The sequence below is a fragment of the Sciurus vulgaris genome (genome assembly GCF_902686455.1).
Source record: "Sciurus vulgaris genome assembly, contig: HiC_scaffold_611_arrow_ctg1, whole genome shotgun sequence".
Taxonomy (NCBI): domain Eukaryota; kingdom Metazoa; phylum Chordata; class Mammalia; order Rodentia; family Sciuridae; genus Sciurus; species Sciurus vulgaris.
Window position 1 is genome coordinate 1,230,678 of NW_027632409.1, and position 22,216 is coordinate 1,252,893.

The following is a 22,216-nucleotide window of genomic DNA, read 5'->3' on the forward strand; positions in this document are numbered from 1 at the left end:
TAGGTCATACAGAGTTTAGATATTAAGGAAATAAACATTGTATTAGCTCATTGACATAGATATTCTTAAAGTAATTGTGATTAAGTAAGGATAATCTGTAAGGTTACTGTTTTCTCATAATCTTTGGTAAAAATAATTTCTGCCTATGCTTTGGAAACTTTTTTGATTTTATTAGTCACAAGCCTGTCATCATAGCCTGAAAAAAAATGTATATAAACCCAGCCTTCCCCAGAATAAAGTGGGATTGATTGCACCAGAACTAGAGTCTGTGTCTTTCATTCTCCATCCATCGCCAACGCTGTCTCCCTGCGCCCCGTTTACCAGTGTGGAACCGATGGACTCCTGCTAGGGCTGGACCCCAGCAAGTGGCGCCCAATGTGGGCCACTCTGGTAAGTCCTCCATTTAATTTCCTTCCTTTTTGAGACAGCTAGGATCCTGCCTGGGTAGCCGCGGAACCCTCGGTAGAGAAGGCCAAGAAAGGATAGGCAGGGATAGAAAGAACAGCTACCATGGGAGGAAGTGAATGCAAAGAGCACTATTTACTGATATTACCAAGCACTTATTAACTAAAAGAGGAACGCATGTAGGAACAGCTCAATTAAAAAGATTTTTTCATTTTGTACAAGAATGTGCCCCTTGGTTTCCTGAACAGGGTAACTTAGGTGTTAAAACCTGGAAAAATGTAGGCGATGCTATGCATTCGTATCATAGACTATATGGCAATGAAAGAGTCCCCGCCGATGCTTTTGCATTGTGGAATCTTTTGAAGGACTGTTTAGACCCTAGACATGAAAGTGAGCAGCTAAGTAAAAGGGTAAGATCACCGGACGAAATGTCGGAAAAGGAGCCTTTGCTGACAGCCTCGGTTAAAAAATATACAGAGGAAACTCAGAGTGAAAGTGAAAGTGAATCAGACGATGATGAAGATGGGGAAAAGGAGAAAGGTCTACCTGATCTGTTCTCCCCGTCTGATGAGGAGGACTTGGAAGAAGCCGCTTTCAGGTATCATAATGAGGATCCACCTTTGGTGGCTCCTGTTGTGCTGGCCCTTCCTAAACCCCCAGATAAAATAAAAAGGAAAGTCCAAAAGGTAGAATTTCTAGGTGCTGTTAGTGAGGCATAAAAACTCTCAACTAAGGATTTAAAACCTTTGTTTGAAATACTAAAAGGTGATTCAGATCCTAACTCAAGTAGAATATTAACTAAAGAAGAACAAGCCTTACAAGTTGTTGAAACTGCAATTCAAAAACATTACTTGCAACAAGTTAATTATAACTTGCCTTAGGAATTTATTGTGTTAAAAACAAAACATACTCCAAAAGGTTCAATTCAGAAATTTCATAAGAGTTGTTTCAGAATGTAAACAAAAAGGGGTCAACAGATAGGAAAGAGAAAGTAAAAGGTTCTGGGTATGGAAATATATTTAGTAAAAGAAAAAAAGGAAATGTTTTGGGGTAAGAAAGTGCTTGTGTGATGAAATACATGAGGGTCTAAGTAAGTGCTAAGAAAGTCTGTGTAAGTAAAGGGCAAGTTTCAACAAATTTGCATGTAACTAAGTTGTTTGTATGTATGTGAGACAGCTAAAGCTATTTAAGGTTTTTCCTAAGGTGAAATACTAATGTTCTGATATAAACAAAATTTTAATCTACGTGGTAAAATGACATGGTAAAATGACAAGTATTTCTTAGAAACACTAATTTACTCTTAACTTTGTGTCTATTAAGTTTTATTCTTTAGAACAATTAGTCTTAAAAATTGGGGTGTATACAATTATGGTTAAACAACTGTTAGAGTATTGTACTGTGTTACAGAGTCTAAATTTTTCTTTAAAAGCTAAATTTTGTAAGATAAAAGTGTCAAGGTAATTGTGAAATGGTCACTAGTTGTATATTAAATGTGTTCATATTTTCCAGGTATACAAGTTTTTAAAGCAGGGAATTTATCAAGTGCTGCTATTCTCCAGAATAAACTTGTCTGTAATTGTAATTTTAAACTTAAGGAGTACATTTTATTGGGGATTTATTTTATCATTTAATGTTCTATTGTGGGACCTATTATCAATAAGATACATTTAAAATTGGTTACTTATTTCACTGAGATAAAAATTTAAATATAAATGTATATCTAAGAGTTAGTGAGAGCCTGATTTGTTTAAAGGTTCATATCATAGAAGGTGAAAGCATTTTACCACACAAAAAGGAAAATTAAAAGCTCTCTCAGCCGTTCTTTGATTCATGTTTTAGATACAATGTTAAATTGTGTTAATTATAAAGTTTATATACACTCAGGAAACAGTATATGTAAACTACTTAATGATATTTAAGGAAGAAGCAAAGATCAACATCAGAATTAGAACACTTAAGATCTGTAAACAGCCATGCCTTACCTGAGATAAGGCTGTGCCTCCCACCTTACTGCATGTTAAGTGATTCCAAAATAAGTCAGACTTCAGCTTATTTAAAGTTATAGTCAAGAGATTAGTTTTTGTTGTAAAAGTACTATGATCTCAAATATGGGATATAATGTGGATCTCAGTCCAAATCCAAGATAGCTATTATACAAGCTGAATATATTTTTACTCTTGCTAATTTCATTTTGTAAAACTGTTGCCTGTTAATGTTTTGCAGAAGTAGCTGCTTCAAGAACACACAACCTAGGTAACTTGTGTTAATAAGCCATCACCTATAGAACAGATAGTGGTAACTTCCAGTACTAATACAGACTCCAGTTAGATAAAAGGGTAAATAACTGTAAAGTTATGGACATTAAAGTTAAAGCCCAGTACTCTTACTTTATGACTAGTGAGACTGGCTTGCTGGATGATCAAGATCAAACTTAGAGATTGGAGTTAAATACAGAGGTCAAAAAAAGTCCATATTTGGGTCTTGCCCTCAATGTCAGCCTGAACCCAGGGAATAAGAGGACTTCTCTAAGGAGTGTTTCAACTCTGGGTCACACAACCTCCTGATCAAGGAGATTGTTGAGACTAGAGGATGAAAAATCACTCAGTGTATCTGCTGTAGAGGAGAGTCATGGAAAAAGGGAGACATCCCTGACGCTTTCAAGGAAAGCCACGTCATTGAGAAGACCCTGCCTAACCAATGGCACTGGTGGAGCTAAGAAGCTGCTCTTAAGTTCTCTATGAGTGACCCCTGTGGGAACTCAGCTGACTCTTTAACAAGACAGGAACCAGGTCAATTTGACCAGATTATCGTAGACACCCAGCAAAACAGTTAAAACCAAAATATAGCCATTCTTGGGCATTTAATAGAAATAATAGTTAAATGTAACTTAAGATGTACACTTGTATTAGCCCACTAAAATAAAGACTGGAAGCTACAAATGAAAGAAAGATTCTTCAGCAAATGTGCCTGATGACTATCAAGAGAAACTGCCAGAGTCAGAAGTTTTTTAGTTAGTTTAAGGCCCGCAGACCTTCCTAAGCAACACAGGTAGACTTAATCTATGTTTGCTCATATGATTATCTATCCCTATGTAATAGAAGTATAGAGATCTCTACTAAACACAGGTTATATAAATAAAGGAATATTTTACAAAAATCAGATGACATTCAGTAGTTTAACTATATTTTCTGGGGACATCTATGACATTAAAAGTTAAATGTTGTGTTTACATTCCTGATAACCTGGACAATGTTAAAGTCCCCAAATAAAGGCCTTGTCCTCTCCGGCCTTTACTAGGCCTAGTTATGGGAACAATTTCTCAGTTCTTCCACCTCCTGGTGAGAAATTGACTTCTGTCATTTTCAGGATACTCAATGGCATCTTTCAGATACTGCAACATTTACTTGGAACTAATCTCATTTCAGTACTCATGTATTTTTGTTCTTCTAACATAGAAGCACCCATCCCCAGATGACTTTACAACATGCTCTTCCTCAACCAGACTTCTACCTTGGACCTCTCGATTGATCCAATTTTTTAAAAAAGGAACTCCAAACAGCTTGCTCCTCACTGCCCCCTTTCAGCTTCAAAGCAGCCAGAATGATCTATGCCCCCTTTTCCTTACAGCAGTTGGGAGTTCCTAAAGCTAAAGAGGGTAATAAAGCCACAATTAAGGACAGAGAGTGGGCTGGGGAGATAGCTCAGCTTGTAGAGTGTTCGCCTCAAAAACACAAGACCCTGAGTTCGATCCCCAGTACCACCAAAAAAAAAAAAAAAAAAAGGACAGATAGTTAGTGTAGAAATAGGGAATTGGGTCAATTCGAGGAAATTATGCAATGAAGCCATCTGCCTCTGGAAGTGGGAGACTGCCCCTGGAAGAATGGAATGTCAAGGATCTCCAGAGCTCATTGATTACCAAATTTACCTGCCTTTATCAAGGACTGAAAGAAAGGAGCTGCTAATTAATGCCCCCTGGGCCCTTGCCTGGCTGAATCACCTTGGCCCTCCCCCTGCCCATGGCTTCTCACTTAATGCAAAACCAGGCCTCTATAAATGGATTTGTGTTACTCCTTTGAAGGTAGATAATGACACTTATTGGGAAAAGGTAAAAAATCATCTTAAAGGAGTTTGGAATAATACTAATATAGCTCCGGACATTCAGATTTTACAAAAACAAATAAATATATTGTCAAGCTCATCTTTCTGTGGTTCCAACAAATAACCTGGCTACTCAAATGTTTAACAATATTAAGGCCACTATTTTCAATAGTATTTTCTAAATATTATTATTCAATATGGATAAATTGGTGTTTGTATTTTAATTCTTATCTTTTGTTTTCCAGTCATCCTCTGAGCAATCCTCAGACTGATCCAGAGAGTTAATGTCAAAGAAGGCATCGATTTCTTACAAAATAAAAAAGGGGGAGCTGTGGGGGCACCTGACTCTCCTTGCAGTGCTTGACAGAGTTCCACTGAAGGATGATTGCAGAGACTCATTCTAATAGGATTGTATGCCAGATGTATGCCTCCCTAGCTTGGATGATATTCTGTGGAGTTTTTCTAATAATATATTACTCACTTCAGTCTGAGGATCTTGCTAGAGGTGATGGGGATAATTCTACAAATTTCCAGAAAAACATCACAGAGACAAAACACATGTTGAAACCCTGTGATGTTAACCTCACTACAGGAGAATGTTTTTATTATATTAAAAATCAAACACTGCATTTACTGGCACAGCCAGAACCTGTTGGGGCACAGAAACTTATAGATAACAATGTTTCCCCAAGTTCTAAGCACAAAGCACCTCCCACAGTAGCTACTAGATATGGACTAGCTTATGTTATCTATGGCAAGCCCTGGTACCCCCCTAAAGGCAAGCCCTTAGAGAAGGTAGATATAGATCTCCCCCTGTCTCCTACAGGGTGGTTTAATTCAGATGATGGTTTTGTTTATGTGTGGTGGTAAGGTAAAAGTATAAGGTTTCACAACATTCCTTCCTTTCTACAAAGAATATGTCACCCCTATAATAAATGTTGGTACATAATAACCATTGGGACCACTGCCCTCCTGTAACCCTTAACTCAGCAATTTAGATATTAACCAGAAGGACCTAGTAGAGATGGTCACATGACATTATTTGTCTATCGCTTTACCACAAAAATAATAAAAATAGTCTTAGGTCATATAGAGTTTAGATATTAAGGAAATAAACATTGTATTAGCTCATTGACATACTTAGATATTCTTAAAATAATTGTGATTATGTAAGAATAATCTGTAAGGTTACTCTTTTCTCATAATCTTTTGGTGAAAATAATTTCTGCCTATGATTTAGAAAAATTTTTGATTTTATTAGCCACAAGCTTGTCATCATAGCCTGAAGAAAAATGTATATAAACCCAGCTTTCCACAGAATAAAGTGGGATTGAAAGACACTAGAGTCTGTGTCTTTCATTCTCCATCCATCACCAATGCTGTCTCCCCACGCCCCGTATACCAGTGTGGAACTGATGGACTCCTGCTAGGGCTGGACCCCAGCAGTAACTTTAAGAAACCAATAGGAAAATGCACTTGATAGAATGGCACATCAGTTCCTGACTGAGGGCAGTGTGCTGTGTGGGGGTGTGCCAGACAGGAGGCAGGGGAGTGGGATCACAGTCCTTTTTACATTGCAGAATAGGCCAGACTTCTGTCCTTTGCCTACTTTTCTCCGTAGCCATACCTCAACCTGACAACCATTTCCATTTTTGGCGTCCCAGTCAGTGCTTCTTTTCCAAGACAGTTGCTCTTCTCTGGTGCTCTAAGTCAGTGACAGTAGTGGATGGGATTCAAACTAAATTTTAATTAGGCTCTGATGCTTACTAGTGTGTGATCTTGTGTAAACTGGGCAGTATCTCTCTGCCTTAGTTTCTTCAACTTTAAAATAGAACTACTAGTAGCATTAAATGAAAAGCCATGACGAGTGGTCCAGACTGCCCCACAGGAAACCTTCATTTCACATTAGCTCTTGTTACTAAATTATTTCCAGTCTCATAGTCAGTCAGTTTGCCTCTTCCTCATTTTCAGTACCTGCTTATTTCTCAACCCAAACTCAAGTTCTTCTCAGTCTTGCCTGTGAAATGTCTTCAAAATTGATTTCTATGTGCACTCTCCCTTCAGTATTTGAAGTAGTGTGATAATTTTATCCTATCTTCCTGTTCCTCCCACTTTCTATTGAGTTCTTTCTTCACATGGATATCACTCTTGAAGGTATAAAAACATATTAAGCCAGAACTCCTCAAGGCCCACACCTCCTTTTCAGAATTCATCTATCACCAGGTCTCTTAGTGAGTATGCTTTCCCTACCCAAATTAGGCAGATCTATTAAGTTCTAAAATATGCTTTGCTCTCTATCAAAATCCTGTCCCTTCTCCCAGCTCAGCTCAGGCAGCACTTCTTCCTCAGAATCTGTCCAATCCCTGGATGCAAAGAATCACTCATTCCCTGTGCACTTTGTTTACTCTCCAGTTAATTCACATGTTGTATATCTCTAACAGTCCCTGATTCAAACCACTGTAGATATTTGATGGATAAGATTTGCCCACCTAAAAATTTCAGCACACAGTCTCAAAGGCAAATTTAAATTAGCTCCTCCTGGTTTCAACATGTATCTGTACCTACTGAGTGCATTCAAATTTAATAAAAATCTATTTAAAAGTTTGGAATGGAACAGACAAGTAAGCTCAAAATGTCAAAATATCAAATTGCAAAAGACTTTTCACTTTATTTGTAAATCTGGATCCTTAACGTTCAACATTTAGCACAATGTCTTTGGCATCTCTCTCTTTATAAAATATTTCTCAGTTGAAAAGCCTACATCTCCCAGAAAATCTAGTGCCTTTTCTTCTTATTTGGAATTCTTTAATATCTGGTATAGCCTGCTATAATGATTGTAGTTGAATGAACAATTAATGTACATGAATGCTTGTATGCAGAAACTCCTCAGCTTTGTCAGTTGTTCCACTCAGGTTTCCAGCCTACTTTGCAAAGAACACAACAAGAAACCTATCAGAATCACTTAAAATTTGTTGTAGACCAAGTCTATTTTGTTTCCTTTACCAGTACGTTAATAGCATATGTGGAAGAGGTTTGTTATATTGAAAGATTATTCTTTTAAGTTTAGTGTGAACATAATCATAATCTGAATGCTCAGAATGCATCAATTGCATTCTAGTTTCAGAAAATCTTCCTCATGTGTATTTTGTTTATCATTTTAAAAATTGCTCTCTTCAGTCTGGGGAGATAGCTCAGTTGGTAAAGTGCTTGCCTTGCAAGCATAAGGCCGTGGGTTCAAATCCCAGCACCACACACACACACACACACACACACACACAATGCTCTCTTCAGCTATCCTTTTCATTGGAAGAGTAATAATATTTTAAAAGGTGCAAATTGTTTTCCGTAAGTTTTATGATCCAACCAAAAAAAAGAGGGCCCAAGGCCATATAACCCATCAGCCATCAAGACTGTGTTGTATTTTTTTGGAGGAGGCTGCACCAAGAGAAAACCCAGGACTATCTGGAAAAAATAAATTGAAACTCTCAAGCAAGTAGTCTTTCAATGCAATAATAAAGCCAGGTACAGTGTAACAGGGCTATAATCCTAATAACTCAGGACTGGAACCAGAGCATCACAATTTCAATGATAGACTTAACAACTTAACAAGATTCTGTCTCAAAATATAATTGGCTGAGGATGCAGCTCATTGCTAAATTACCCCTGGATCAATCACCAGTATGACCCCCACCACACACAGTGCAATTTATTCTGCAGATTTCTAAATGTAAACTAGGAACCACTGGCCTTCAGTGTTTAACAAAGTATCATCCCTAAACCAAGGACATAATTAGGCACTTGAATGAAATGTTTATGTCAGAACCTATAATGACCAGAGGACTCAGCAATATTTAATTTAATACAAAATCCAGGTGACTGGATTCTAATTTTCATATCCCCTGGGTACTTACTTCCCAACTTCCAGAGATCCTGATAATATATAGAACAACAGTGGACATGAACAATACTTATTGTTAGAAATACTGGATGAGAAAATCAATATAATTTTAGTCATTCCCCAAAACTTTTCTAGAATGTCACCAAGCCATATTTCAATCATGTTGCAGAATTCAGAATAAGCAGGAAAAGAAGAGGCCATTCATTGTTTACAAATACTTGCTGTATTACACAGAAGCTCTGGGTCCTTCCCCCAGGAGATCATTGTAGCCACATAAGTCCTTTCTGCTCTACTCATTCGCAGAGTTCTGCTGTTCTAACCTTGAACCTTTCAGACAATGAGGCCTTTTATCACCATTTTCTAATAAGACCCTAAATCTCATTGCATACATCACACTTCTGGCACAGAGATTTTTCTTGGTATGCAGAATTTTAACAAAAGATTAGGATGCCTAGGAAAAAGCTTTTTTAAAGAACTAAATTTGCTCATTGCTAATTTTACTTAAAATTTCTAGTTTTTGCTTCTCTGCTTAAGTTAAAATGGTTAAAAATCAATCTTTTGCTGTGTGACTAAAGCTTGATTTCATGTGATAGGAATAAGAGGAAGGGGAAAGAAAGAAACCATATTACTCCTGGGACAAATTCACATCATGATAGGTTACCCCAAATCCTGTAGTAAGCCAGAGAAGTGAAATAGCAATTAGAATCTCTTTAGCTGACCATTTTCCTATACGATCCTAAATTTCATTCTTTACATAATACTTCTGGCACAGAGATGGTACTTGGCATGTATAATTTTGACTAGTTAAATGACCCACTCAAAAGGTTAACAGACTTATTTTTTTTGCCCTAACCTTTGTTGACATCTCTTTATGAATTCTTTGCTATCTTTTCATTTAGATAGTCATTGATAATTACTGACATCTTTACTCCAGTCAACAAGTTAGATGCTGAGAGACACCTTAGGGAACAAGATAAATTTGCAGTCTTGAGGGCCCACAGTCTACTAATGTTTGCCAGATCAACAGGCAGACTACTAAGTGCTAAATGTCATGGGAGCCAGAGAACTGGAACCAGTTTGAAATGATCCACACTGGGGACACAGGATTCAGAGTGGATGAAACAAATCTAGAGTATAGTAGGGGTAGTTTGCAATGTGTCTAACCCTTCTTCATTTCTGTTCCTAGGATCTGTCCTGCTTATACTCACATATCCAATCAATAATAGTGTGAGTGATTAGTAACAATGTTTGGAATAAAAAAAATTACCAATATCCACATGAAAGAAAGTGATACGACTAGCATGTAAGTGAGTAAAACATAATGCTCTCCCAATCCAAAGAGTTTGGCAAGTTAAAGCAGCTAAGTCTTCTTTGTTTTTTTTTTTTTTAATTTACTTTTTTAGCTTGATAGACTGCATTCTAAGTCACTGTATAGAAAAGGTGTACCATCATAGAAATGATTTATACCATTCATATAATCATACATGTACATAGTGTAATGATGCCACCATCTTTCATACCAATTCCCCTTCCACCCTCTCATTTCCCTCTAGGTAATCTAACATTCCTCCATTCATCTCTCACCCCCCACCCTATTATGTATCATCATCCACTTTCAGAGAAAACATTCAGCCTTTGTTTCTTTGGGATTAGCTTATTTCCCTTAGCATGATATTCTCTAATTCCATCCATTTTTTGCAAATGCCTAATATTATTCTTTATGGCTGAATAATATTCCTTTGTGTATATATACACTTTTTCTGTTTATCTGTTGAATGATATCTAGGTTCGTTCTACAATCTAGCAATTGTGAATTGAGCTGCTATAAACATTGATGTGAATGTGGTACTGTAGTGCTAATGTGAACTCCTTTGGGTATAACCCGAGGTGTGGGATAACTGGGTCAAAATGTGGGTCCATTCCAAATTTTCTGAGAAATTTCTATACTGCTTTCCAGAGGGGCTGTAATAATTTGCAACTCCACCAGGAGTGTATGAATCTACTTTTTTACCCACATACACGCCAAAATCTATTGTAGTTTGTGTTCTTGGATATAGTAATTCTTATTGGAGTAAGATGAAATCTTACAGTTGTTTTAATTTGCATTTCTCTAATTACTAGAGATTTCGAACACTTTTTCATGTATTTATTAGTCACCTGTATCTCCTGTAAAGAGTCTATCCAGTTCCTTGGCCCCTTTGTTGATTGGGTTTTTTGTACTTTTGGTGTAAAGTTTTGTAAGTTCTTTTTAAATTTTGGAGATTAGTGCTCTGTAGGCTCTCTTTTCACATTATTGATTGTTTCCTTTGCTGAGAACAACGTTTTTAGTTTGAACCCATCCCATTTATTGATTCTTGCTTTGATTTCTTGTGCTTTGGGAGTCATGTTAAGAAAGTCTGACCGTAAGCCAACATGATGAAGATTTGGGCCTACATCTTCTAGTAGGTGCAAGTTTGCTGGTCTAATTACTGAGTCTTTGACCCATTTTGAGTTGAGTTTTCTGCAGGGTGAGAGATAGAGGTTCAATTTCATTTTACTGCACATGTATTTCCAGTTTTCCCAGCACCATTTTTGACCAGGCTATTTTTTATTCACTGTATGTTTTTGTCCCCTTGTTTAGTATGAGATAACTGCATTTTTGTGTGTTTGTCTCTGCGTCTTCTGTACCATTGGTCTGCCTGTGTATTTTGGTGCCAATATTATGCCATTTTTGTTACTATTTGTATTATAGTTTAAGATCTTTTATTGTACTACCTCCTGCTTCACTCTTTGTGCTCAGGATTGTTTTAGTTATTCTGGGTTGTTTATGGTTCCAGACGAATTTCATGATTGCTTTCTCTATTTCTATGAGAAATAACATTGGGATTTTAATTGGAATTGCATTGAATCCATTTAGCACCTTTGGTAGTATGGCCATTTTGACAATATTAATTCTTCCTATCCAAGAACATGAAATATCTTTCCATACTCTATGGTTTTCAATAATTTCTTTTTTAATGTTCTGTAGTTTTCATTGTAGTAGTCTTTCACCTCTTTTGCTAGATTGATTCCCAAGTGTTTTTATTTCTGAGACTATTGTGAAAGGACTGGTTTTCCTAATTTCTCTTTCAGAGGAGGATACATTACTTATGAATGGAAATGCATTAGATTAAAGTGCATTGATTTTATATCCTGCTACTTTTCTGAATTTAATAGTTTTTAGAAGTTTTCTGGTAGAAATTTTTGAATCCTATAAATATAGAATCATGTTATCAGCAAATAGTGATAACTTGATTCCTTCTTTTTATATTCCTTTAATTACTTGGTTGTGTTTAACTGCTCTGGCGAGTGTTTCAAGGAAGATTTGAATAGAAGTGGTGAAAGAGGGCATCCCTGTCTTCTTCCAGTTTTGAGGGATGCTTTCAGTTTTCCTCCATTAAGAATGATGTTGTCTGTGGGCTTAATATAGATAGTCTTTACAATGTTGAGGTATGCTTCTACTATCCCTATATTTTGTACTGTTTTGAGCATGAAAGGGTGCTCTATTCTTAACTTTAAGTCTATTGATGTGATGAATTATGTACTAATTTCCAGGTGTTGAACCAACCTTCCCTTTCTGGTGTAAATCCCACTTGATCATGGAGCCCTATTCTTTTAATATGTTCTTGTATGCAATTTGCCAGAATTTTTTTAAGGATTTTGCATCTATGTTCATCAGGGATATAGAGTTAATGTTTTCTTTCCTTGATGCATCTTTGTCTGGTTCTGGTATCAGAGTGATACTAACTTCATAGAATGAGTTGGGAAGGGTTTCCTTCTTTTCTATTTCCTGTAATGCATTGATGAATATTTGTGTTAGTTCTTCTTTGAAGGTCTTATAGAATTTGACTGAGAATCCATCTATTCCTGGGATTTTCTTTGTTGATAGACTTTTGATGGCTTCTTCTATTTTGGTGCTTGAAATTGATCTGTTTACAAATGTGTATGTCCTCCTGATTCAGTTTGGGAGGATTGTATGTTTCTAAAAATTTGTCAATGTGTTCAATATTTTCTATTTTGTTGGACTATAGATTTTCAAAATAGTTTCTAATTATGTTAGGTATTTCAAGGGTGTCTGTCATGGTATTTTTTTATCATGATTTTTAGTAATTTGAGTTTTCTCTCTCCTTCTCTTTGTTAGTATGGTTAAGGGTTTATTTATTTTGTTTAATTTTATAAACAATCAAGTTTTCATTTTGTAAATTTTGTGAATTTTTTCTTCTGTTTCAATTTCATTGATTTCAGGTCTAATTTTAATTACTTCCTGTCTTTTACTTTTGGTGCTGATCTGATTTTCTTTTTCTAAGGCTTTGAGATGTAATGTTAGGTCATTTAGTTGTTGACATTTTATTATTTTAATGCAATAAACTTTCCTTTTTTTACTGCTTTCAGAGTGTCCCAGATATTTTGATATGTTGTTTTGTTGTTTTATTTTACTGCTAAGAATTTTTTATTTCTTTCCTAATGTCTTTGTTATCATTGCATCTTTCAATAGCCTATTGCTCAGCTAAAGGTATAGGAGAAGTTTTTGTTTGTATTTTATCATTGATTACTGATTGCATTCCATTATGATCTGATAGAACACAAGATAGTATCTCTACTTTTTTTGTATTTATTAATGGCTTCTTTGTGGCATAGAATATGATCTATTATGGAGAAGAATCCATGAGCTGCTGAGAAGAAAGTGTACTCACTGGATGATGGATGAAATACTCTATACATGCCCATTAAGTATATAACATTGATTGTATTATATAATTCTATAGTTTCTTTTTATGTTTGGAGTTTCTATCCAGTGGTGAGAGTGGTGTGTTAAAGTCACCACGTACTATTGGGTAGTTGTCTACTTGATTCTTCAAATTGAGAAGGGTTTGTTTGATGTACATGGATGAATCATTTTGGGGGGCATAAATATTTAAAATTGTTATATCTTGCTGCTTTATATTTCCCCTAAGCAGTATGAAATATCCTTCATTATCCATTCTGACTTAGACTTGAAATCCACATTTTCTGATACAAGGATGTAGACCCCTGCTGTTTTACTGAGTCCATGCGCATGGTTTGTTTTTCTGAATCCTTTCATCTTTAGTTTGTGGATGTCTTTTTCTATAAGATGAGTCTCTTGAAGACAAAATATTGCTGAGTATTTCTTTTTAATTCAACCTGCCATTATCTTTTGATTAATGAATTTAGGTCATTAACACTCAGGGTTACTATATTGATATGATTTGTATTTCTGGTCATTTTGCTTAATTTTGGTTTTTAACTTGAATTTGTTTCTCTTTGATTGACTTTTCCTTTAGGGTAGTTTCTCCATTTGTGGACTTGTACTGTTGTTTTTCACTTCCTCCTCATGAAATATTTTGCTGAGAATGATCTCTACTCCAGGCTTTCTATTTATATGTTTGTTTAACTTTTTTTTTATCATCTGAAGATTTTATTTCATCATCAAATCTGAAGGTTAGTTTTGCTGGGTATAAGATTCTTGATTGGCATCCATGTTCTTTCAGAGCTTACAATATATTTTTCTTGGCCCTTTTTGCTTTTAGGGTCTGGGATGAGAAATCTGCTGGTATCTATGTTGGTTTCCCCTTAAACATAATCTGATGATTTTCTCTCACAGGGGTTAAAATTCTAACTTTATTTTGTGTGTGAATTATTTTCATGAAAATATTCCTTGGTTGTAATTTTCTTCACCTGGTGTTCTGTAAGCCTCTTGTATTTGATTTTCCATTTTATTCTTCAGGTTTGAAAAATTTTCAGATATTATTTCATTGAAGACATTCATTTCTTTGGTTTGTATCTCTGTGCTTTCCTCAATCCAATAATCCTTAAATGGTCTTTTCATGATATCCCATAATTCTTGGCAGTTTTGTTCATGATTTCTTACCATCTTCCCAGTTGGATCAACTTTATTTTCAAGATTAAATATTGTGTCTTCATTGTCTGAGATTCTGTCTTCCACAAGATCTAGTGTGTTGGTGATGCTATGTATTGAGTTTTTAATTTGATTTATTATTTCTCTCATTTCAAGTATTTGGTTTTTTTCCAGAATCTCAATCTCTTTACTGAAGGGCTCTTTCCTTCTTTTATTTTCTCTTTTAACTGTGTATTTGAGTGATCCCACATTACCTGCATTTGTTCTCTTATATTTTGTTTTATGAAACATTTTAATTATGTAGATTCTAAACTCATGTTCTGTGATTTCTACTGCCATGCTGTCATTCACTTCCATCCAAAATCTTGGTACACTCTTTAAACTCCTTCTCAAAGAAGTGCTGAAGTGTGTTAACAAAGTTCCTGTGAAAATACAGCAAACCATGAGACAATTACATATTCCTAGTGGAACAGGTTGGCATCCAGTCAGTTGAGATTGAATGTCATGGAGATTTCAGGCTTCTTCAGGAGATGGCACTTGGTTTTTCTCCCCAGGGGCTTCTTCTAGGCCTTGGGAGCCTAGGTCCCAATGAGTGCATGGTGTGACATCCTGGCCACTCTGCAGATCCCTGGTGATGCCACAGAAAGGCAGACTGACAGAAGCAAGGCATCACAGTGCCCATGGCAACCAGAGAACTTTTGATCCTGGCCCTTTCTGACAAAGACTGAAGGCAAGACCGAGTTAGGAAGTCCCAGTGGCCTATGATTTTCAAGAAATGTGATCCCAACTTGTTTACCCACTGGAAGAGAAGAGGGAGTGTTGGGGACATGGCATATCGGACCTGAGTGTTCCATCTGCTTCTTGGGCAAGGAACCCCACTGAAAACTTACAATCCACACTATCCTCCAGGTCTGTCAGGTGGTACTGTCCTCGTTCAGCCTACCCCAGGCATGCTGGTCATCTGGTGATACCTATTCTGCTACAGCATGTTGGTCTACACAGGGAATCCAGTGGCCGGGGAATTCATGGAATCATGTTCAATTGCTCACTCAAGGATCACCCAGCAAGGAACTGGACCTGGCAGTACTGACCTTGCAAACAGCTCCTCCAAGCCTGGGCTTACCCACTATATTGCTCAGTTAGCAAAATTGCCTAGGACCCTCACAGACACATGGAGTGATGGCTGGTGACAGCTTCAGACATAGGGCTGTAGTGTCTCCCCTGCAGCTCTGTGAGTTAGATGATGATTAATTTGAAAAACATCACCAAACTCTTGTAGGGTGCTTCTCCTTTTCTATAATGCTCAAACAGGTGACAGGGCAAATGTGTGTTGTTGAACTTATCTTGTAGGTGGAAGTGGGTGCCTGCTGTGATCCCTAGAGAGGAGAGAAGGGACTGAGTTATTTGGCATGTGTGATGGAGGCCAGGAGGCAGGTAACCAAAAAGTAGAGCTGTTCTGTGCACACTCCACCTGCAAGGCCCCACTACATTTGCTACTGCCCTGCAGTTAGCTTACCCCCAGAAATTTTCTTGACCGGAGTTTCCAAGGAGCCCTTCAACTTATCTTTAAATGCACATATATCTGGAAAATCTGCCTTGGCATAAGGGTCCATTCTCTTGAACTGACTCATGCCTCTCAGACACTGTCCCTCTGTGATGATGCCCAGGATCTTTATAGCATGTCCTGGAGAATGCAGACTACAGGTTAGTGTCACGCCCTGGTGCAACAGTACTCCAAGAAAGTGAACGTGATTGATGCAACAACAGTCTGATAGGACGTGAGGAGCACAGTTTTCCAGTGCATAATACCATCTTGACCCATGTCTAATGCTGCAAGTTCAGAATTGTACAACATTTCAAAGCTGAGTATGGAAAAATGGAAGCACTATGCACTTTTCTGTAGGACACAAACTTTAGAAAATTGTTGGAAATGAAAAGATAATTTCAGTGAACACATACTAAACCAAATTTTCATTGCTAATGGTCTGCAAAAATAAACCTATCGACCCCTAAACTTTAAAATAGTATAACAAAATAGCAAGAAGAAATTTAGAGATCATTTGGTAAGCAAAGATTATCACTGACAATAACTCAACTTGCAAAGGACATGAAGGTCTTTGCAAATTCATGGCTCTCTCCTGCTGCTTGTAATGGACAGTAGATTACAAGTATACTCATTTTGGTTGTCCTGCACATTACCTGTGATGTCATGTGTATGACAGGAGGATGAGGAAAGACTTTCCTTCCACCATACCAGCAGGACCAAAGCATAACAATTTACACAAGTATAGAATTGTAAAGCCAGCTCTGAGTGAAAGCTCTCAAAGTACATAGTTCCCTCATCATCAGAATTTAAAACATAATAAATCACTACTAAAATGCAGAAAAGTAGACCTATATTGTTGAAACCTGAATTTAAGAAACAGAAAATTTTAAAGAAAAATCAAAGTTGTTATGAGAGTTTTTGTCCAGGAATAACAGATCCTAAAACATTTATAAAATACAAAATATTATTTTCTTTTTAATGGTTATATGCACCACAAAGGTGCTACATATCTAATATCTCTGATTTCCTTCTTTAAATGTTAACTTTCTGAATAGATAGTCTTGAGTGATCCATACCCTTGAAAAACCAATCCAAAATTTACACAAAACCATGGGAAAGATGAGAACATTGCCTCCTAATCCCAATTCTACACAGCATGTATTAAGAATATCCATCAAAATGCATTCTACTGTCATGTACAACTAATTTTAACTAATAATAAAAATATACTAAAAATTAGCAAAAACACTATAAAAATGCTTCATTAGAGTTGTGACTGGACCTACATTGAAACAAGAAAGCAGGTTTTAAATATCCTTCATGGCTCCTGAGTGACATCAGAGGAAACTAAGATATTAATTCAGCCCAAAATCACTCAATTCCTTTAAAGAAAATAATATCTTCCCAAAGCAAAGCAAAACACAGAAAACATAGTGCCAGAAGCATCTCTCTTTTGTCATCACCTCTAGGTTTTCCAGCTGACCTTTAGGTTGACTTCCATTGCTTCCAGGTTTACCGTTCCCCTCAGTGGGTGTTATACTCCTCCTGTGCTTATTTTGTACAGTCAAATTCCTGTCCTGTGACTGCCCTAGAATTTTGAAGATGGGTCTTATTACACTTCAGGGAATGGTTGAAGAGCAAAAGGACTGCTGGTACTTGCTGAACATTAGGAGGAACTGTTTCTGTTTCTTTTCCAAGATCTTGACCAATGGAGTGAAAATAAGACTTTCCTTTCCTGGGGAAGCCACATAGTCATCTTTAAGTCACTTTCCAGGATGTCCACATATCTATCCTCAGTATCCACCTCAGCAGTGGCCATGAAGAGTCACTTCAGCTAAGTGTCTCTACTCCTCTATTTGCATCTTTCACTCAGGGTAAGACATACCAGTAAGGGGCTGTGCTTGGACTGTTTAATGTCCTCTGTGGCTGGCCCACTCTCTCAGAGTAGGGAAAGGCCTGGGATGTGTGGGCTTCTATTGCATCTTGAAGACAAATCCATTTTTGTTTGCCCTCCCCAGGACTGCTGTTGGCCTTGCCACCTTACTCATTCTTCCTATATTTGTCCAGTGCCTGGGAGTTGGAGATGTTCTGTAGCACAGGGAGTTGGTGATATACAGATATGGTAACTGTGTTCCACAGCAACCAATCCGTTAAGGTTTGAAAACATCTGATGGTTGCTCATTTCAAATAACCCACCTGGCTTCCTGGTGGCCTGCTAAAATGTCTATTCTTCCAGGTTAGGGTCCATAGGGCTGGGGAAATCCATGCAAAGAACTGCATCAGAAAATTCAGAGGAGCTTGATGATAGGGAAGATTCAGATGCCTGCCTATAGTCAGCAAGCAGCAAAAGAGAAGTCTCACTATGTGACCCTTTGGGGTCTTACTACAGAGCCCAGCAAAATTGTGCATGACCTCAGTCAGAGTCCTGATCAGAGAGTAAGAGACTGTGTTCTCTGGTGACCCAAGGAGGGTACAAGTTTCTAGACAGAGGCCTGGGAGGTGGCCGGACTCTGGGCACCCCTGCATATTCCAGCAGGACTGAAAGCTGAGCTTGGCACAGGCTTGATCTTGGGCATGACCATCATGGTAGGGTGGGCAGAATGCTGGCTACAGAGACCAGCACAAGGTAACCAACAGACACCCATCACAGTGGGCCAGAAACAGGGATGGAGCAGACCAGGGTGGTAGTAAAGGAGGGAGGGAGGAAGAGCAATGCTACTGGCAGCCCAGAGGTGAGAGAATGTGATGAGGTGGAGAGGGAGTTATGCAATATTTGGGCTGGAGAAATCTCCAGTAGGTTATTGTAATGTGGTTAATTTCTTGAAATTGTTATCTACAATTATAAGCCCCCAGAATATATGAGAATTACCTTGCAAATTGCAGTTAAGAAATATTAATTATGTTTTATGATATAATTATGGAAAATATATCACACATAAAAATGTGAAATTAATGATATGACAAGAGCAGAAGCAAAAGAGTATTATAAAAGATTACAGGTCAAACAGATAATCTTATTAAAAACAAAGTCTAAAGAAGAATTATCTCGATGCTACCTGGGTTGCTGTGATTAAGAACCAGACTGCCCAGTGAATGCCAACAATTCCTACAACATGTACACACACTCCTGCGAATTTACAGTTAGCTCCCTAATACTTTAAAGATACAGCTGAATCTGTGCTCTAGAACAGTTCATGACAAAGTATAATTCATTTGAACATATGATTCAGGAGGCCAGACACTAATATTTTGACTATCTGGCTCAGAAATATATTTCCCGTGACTGTGTTTGGTAGTTTAGTAACTAAAGGAACAAATGAAGAAAATCACAGAGAAAAGAGCATAATTTGGAAAGCTTTGATTAAAGCCAAATTCTAAGACTGGATACAGTAGCACATTCTGATAATCCCAGCAGCCCAATAGGCTAAGTCTGAAGGATCACAAATTTGAAGGCAACCTCAGCAGCTTAGTGACAAGTTGTCTCAAAATAAAAAGTGAAAAAAAGAGGAACTGTGGATGTAGCTCAGTGGAAAAGCACCACATGGTTCAATCTAAGTACACACAGAGAGATAAATAGTGATCAAAAGTCTTAAGTCAAGCAAATGAGAAATACAAACAAATACTCAAAGTTGATGGCATTAGTATGGTAAGTGAGACTGGTCAAACAATAATATGTGTTACAACCACTTGAGTGTAAATTAGAAAAAAAAAGAAATTTAAGGCATTTTAAATTTTAGATTTTAAATATGCCAAACTCTCTAATTCCTTTGCTGAGATAAAATTCATTGTGTAGATTAAATGTAGAGATAACCTGCCCTGCTGGAGGTCTACTAGAAGTGAGAAAGGCCTTTTAAGAAAAAGTGGCCCTGGAAAAAGTAATCAATATTATTTTAACCAAGATTAGTTTTAGAAGGAAATAAGTTGCCCCAGGGGAAAAAATTAGCAGCTCAATTTATAATAGCTAGATTGTGGAACCAACCTATATGCCCTTCAACAGATAAATGGATAAAGAATCTGTGGTATATATACACAGTGGAATATTATCCAGTCATAAAGAAGAATAATATTATGACATTTGCAGATAAATGGATGCAATTGGAGAATATCATGTTAAATGAAACAAGCCAACCACAAAAATCCAAAGGCAGAATGTTTTCCCTGATAAGTGGATGATGATACATTATGGGGATGGTGGGGTGGTGGGTGAGAGAAGAATGGAGGAACTTTAGATTACATAGAGGGAAACGAGAGGGAGTGGGGTATAAAAAACATTGGAATGAGACAGACATCATTACCCTACGTGCATGTGTGATGACACAAATGGTATAAATCTACATTGTGCACAACCACAGAAAAAAAAATATGTGCCCCATTTGTGTACAATGAATCAAAATGCTGTCTGTGAAAATAAAATAATAATAATAAAAGAAGAGGCACTCATTCTCTTCTGGACAATTTTTTAAATTTTAAAAGGAGTCTGCTTTGTCAGATATGTTACTCTGTCTCTTCTGCCTGTTAAAAAAATCTCACACTGATGAATACCAATTTGTGCAAGACTTGACACCTATAAAATATTAAAATGTGATGTCAATTGCTTTTAGGATTTTTCTTTGTCAGAGAAACAGATGACTTAAGATCTTGAACAGGCTTGATTTTCATGAATAACTCAAATATGCATGACTAGAAATATGTATACATCTGAAACTAAATATATTTGTCTGATTCTTACCTAAATATTTTATAAAATTTTAAAAATAAAAGTTTTTTTGTAGATTTAATGAGTAAGTGTGATCTTTTATACCTTACATCTGGCATAGAGCAACACTGCCATTTATAAAACTTACCTGTTTCTATCTGCTTTGACTAGGTCTAATTTGAATTATTAACATTGTTCCCTAAATATATGAGAGATTTAAGGCTATCATTTATTTTTACTAGTACTGCTAAACTCTGCAAGGCTGTAAATATTTGTTTATTCTGAATTTTACTGTGAAAATTAAACCTAGTTAATATAAGAACATCTGTATAATGGTGATACTACTGGTTCTTTGTATATTAAGTATACTCATGTTCTGCTAAGATAAAAATTATAAATATAAAGCTTGGAAGAGCAGTTTACCAAGCTGGTGTTCTCCAAACTGTAGTTGTCTAAATTGGTAATTTTAAATCATATAGAAATAAAAAAAAATAAATTGGAAATTTATATCATTTAATATTCTGTAACTGAACCTGTTATCAATAAGATGTATGTAAAATTTTATGTTACTTTTTATACTGGGGTAAAAATTTAAATGAATTTTAAGAAGAAAATGAGAGCCTGATATATTTAAAGATGGATATTGTAAAACATACAAGCATTTTGCCACTTTCCAACAAAAAAGGATCTAAAATCTCTTTAGATTTTCTTTGATTCATGTTTCAGATGTAATGTTGTATTATTATTTGTGAAAAGCCCAACCTAACCTGAGATAAGGCTCTGCCTCCCATCTTACTCTACCTTAGAATGGCTCCCAAATAGGTTATACTTGTGCTCATTTAAAATTGTGTTCAAAAGATAGATTTTTGTTGTAAAGATTACTGTTGTCTCAAAATAAACAGGAGACATAATATAACTAAGTAAGTTTTGGGATTATAAAAAGTTGTGTCTTGGACCATAGCTACTATACAAACTGAATATATTTTTGCTATTGTTAATTTCATTTTGTATTTCCCTTGTAAACTTAAATTGTTACATGTTAATACTTTACAGAAGTGTAACTTCTAATGTAAGAACCCGAGTTAATATGAGGTAATGGGAAACCATCTACAGAGGACAAACCGGATGTAACACTTTCATACTAATACTGACCCCAATTAAAGAGAAGGGGTAAATGACTGTAGAATTAGAGATATTGAATTTATAACATGTTACTCCCTCCTTTAGACTTGTGAAACTGCCTTGCTTTATGTTTAAAAACAAAAAACTTGGAGACCAAAATCAAGGAAGTAAAAGGACCAGGAAAAAGCAGTCAATATTTGGCCCTTGCCCTCTGAGGTCAGTGAGTATCCAGAAACTGAGAGGAGGGACTCCTCTAAGGACTCTGAAATTCTGATGAGTCACCTGATCTGCCAATCAGGAAGATCAAGAGGTCTCTAGAGAACAGAAAGCCTGCTCATGGAGCACATTCTGCAAAGAAGAGGGTCATTGGAGACAGAAATGTCCCTGACACTTCCAAGAGAAGCCATATTTGATCATCAAGACACTGACCTGATCCATCCTGGAACATGGTAACACTGGAAAGGAAAGGTAAAGAAGTCAGGAGGCTTCATATGCATCCTCAAGTGTGATCTCTGAGGAATCTCAGCTCATTCATAAGAATAGATTTGAACAAGG

General features: G+C 36.6%; 1 protein-coding gene across 2 annotated transcripts in view; it reads left to right on the forward strand.

Annotated features, from left to right (window-relative positions):
• The first annotated feature begins 553 nt into the window (after positions 1-553).
• Positions 554-22,216, forward strand: part of LOC306652826 (uncharacterized protein) — a 670,960-nt gene continuing 649,297 nt past the window's right edge. For both annotated transcript variants that reach the window (XM_079125505.1, XM_079125506.1), the window contains exon 1: positions 554-1,091. In XM_079125505.1, coding sequence (XP_078981631.1) covers positions 696-1,091 — 396 coding nt within the window. In that variant the 5' untranslated portion in view covers positions 554-695. The remainder of the gene's footprint in view (positions 1,092-22,216) is intronic.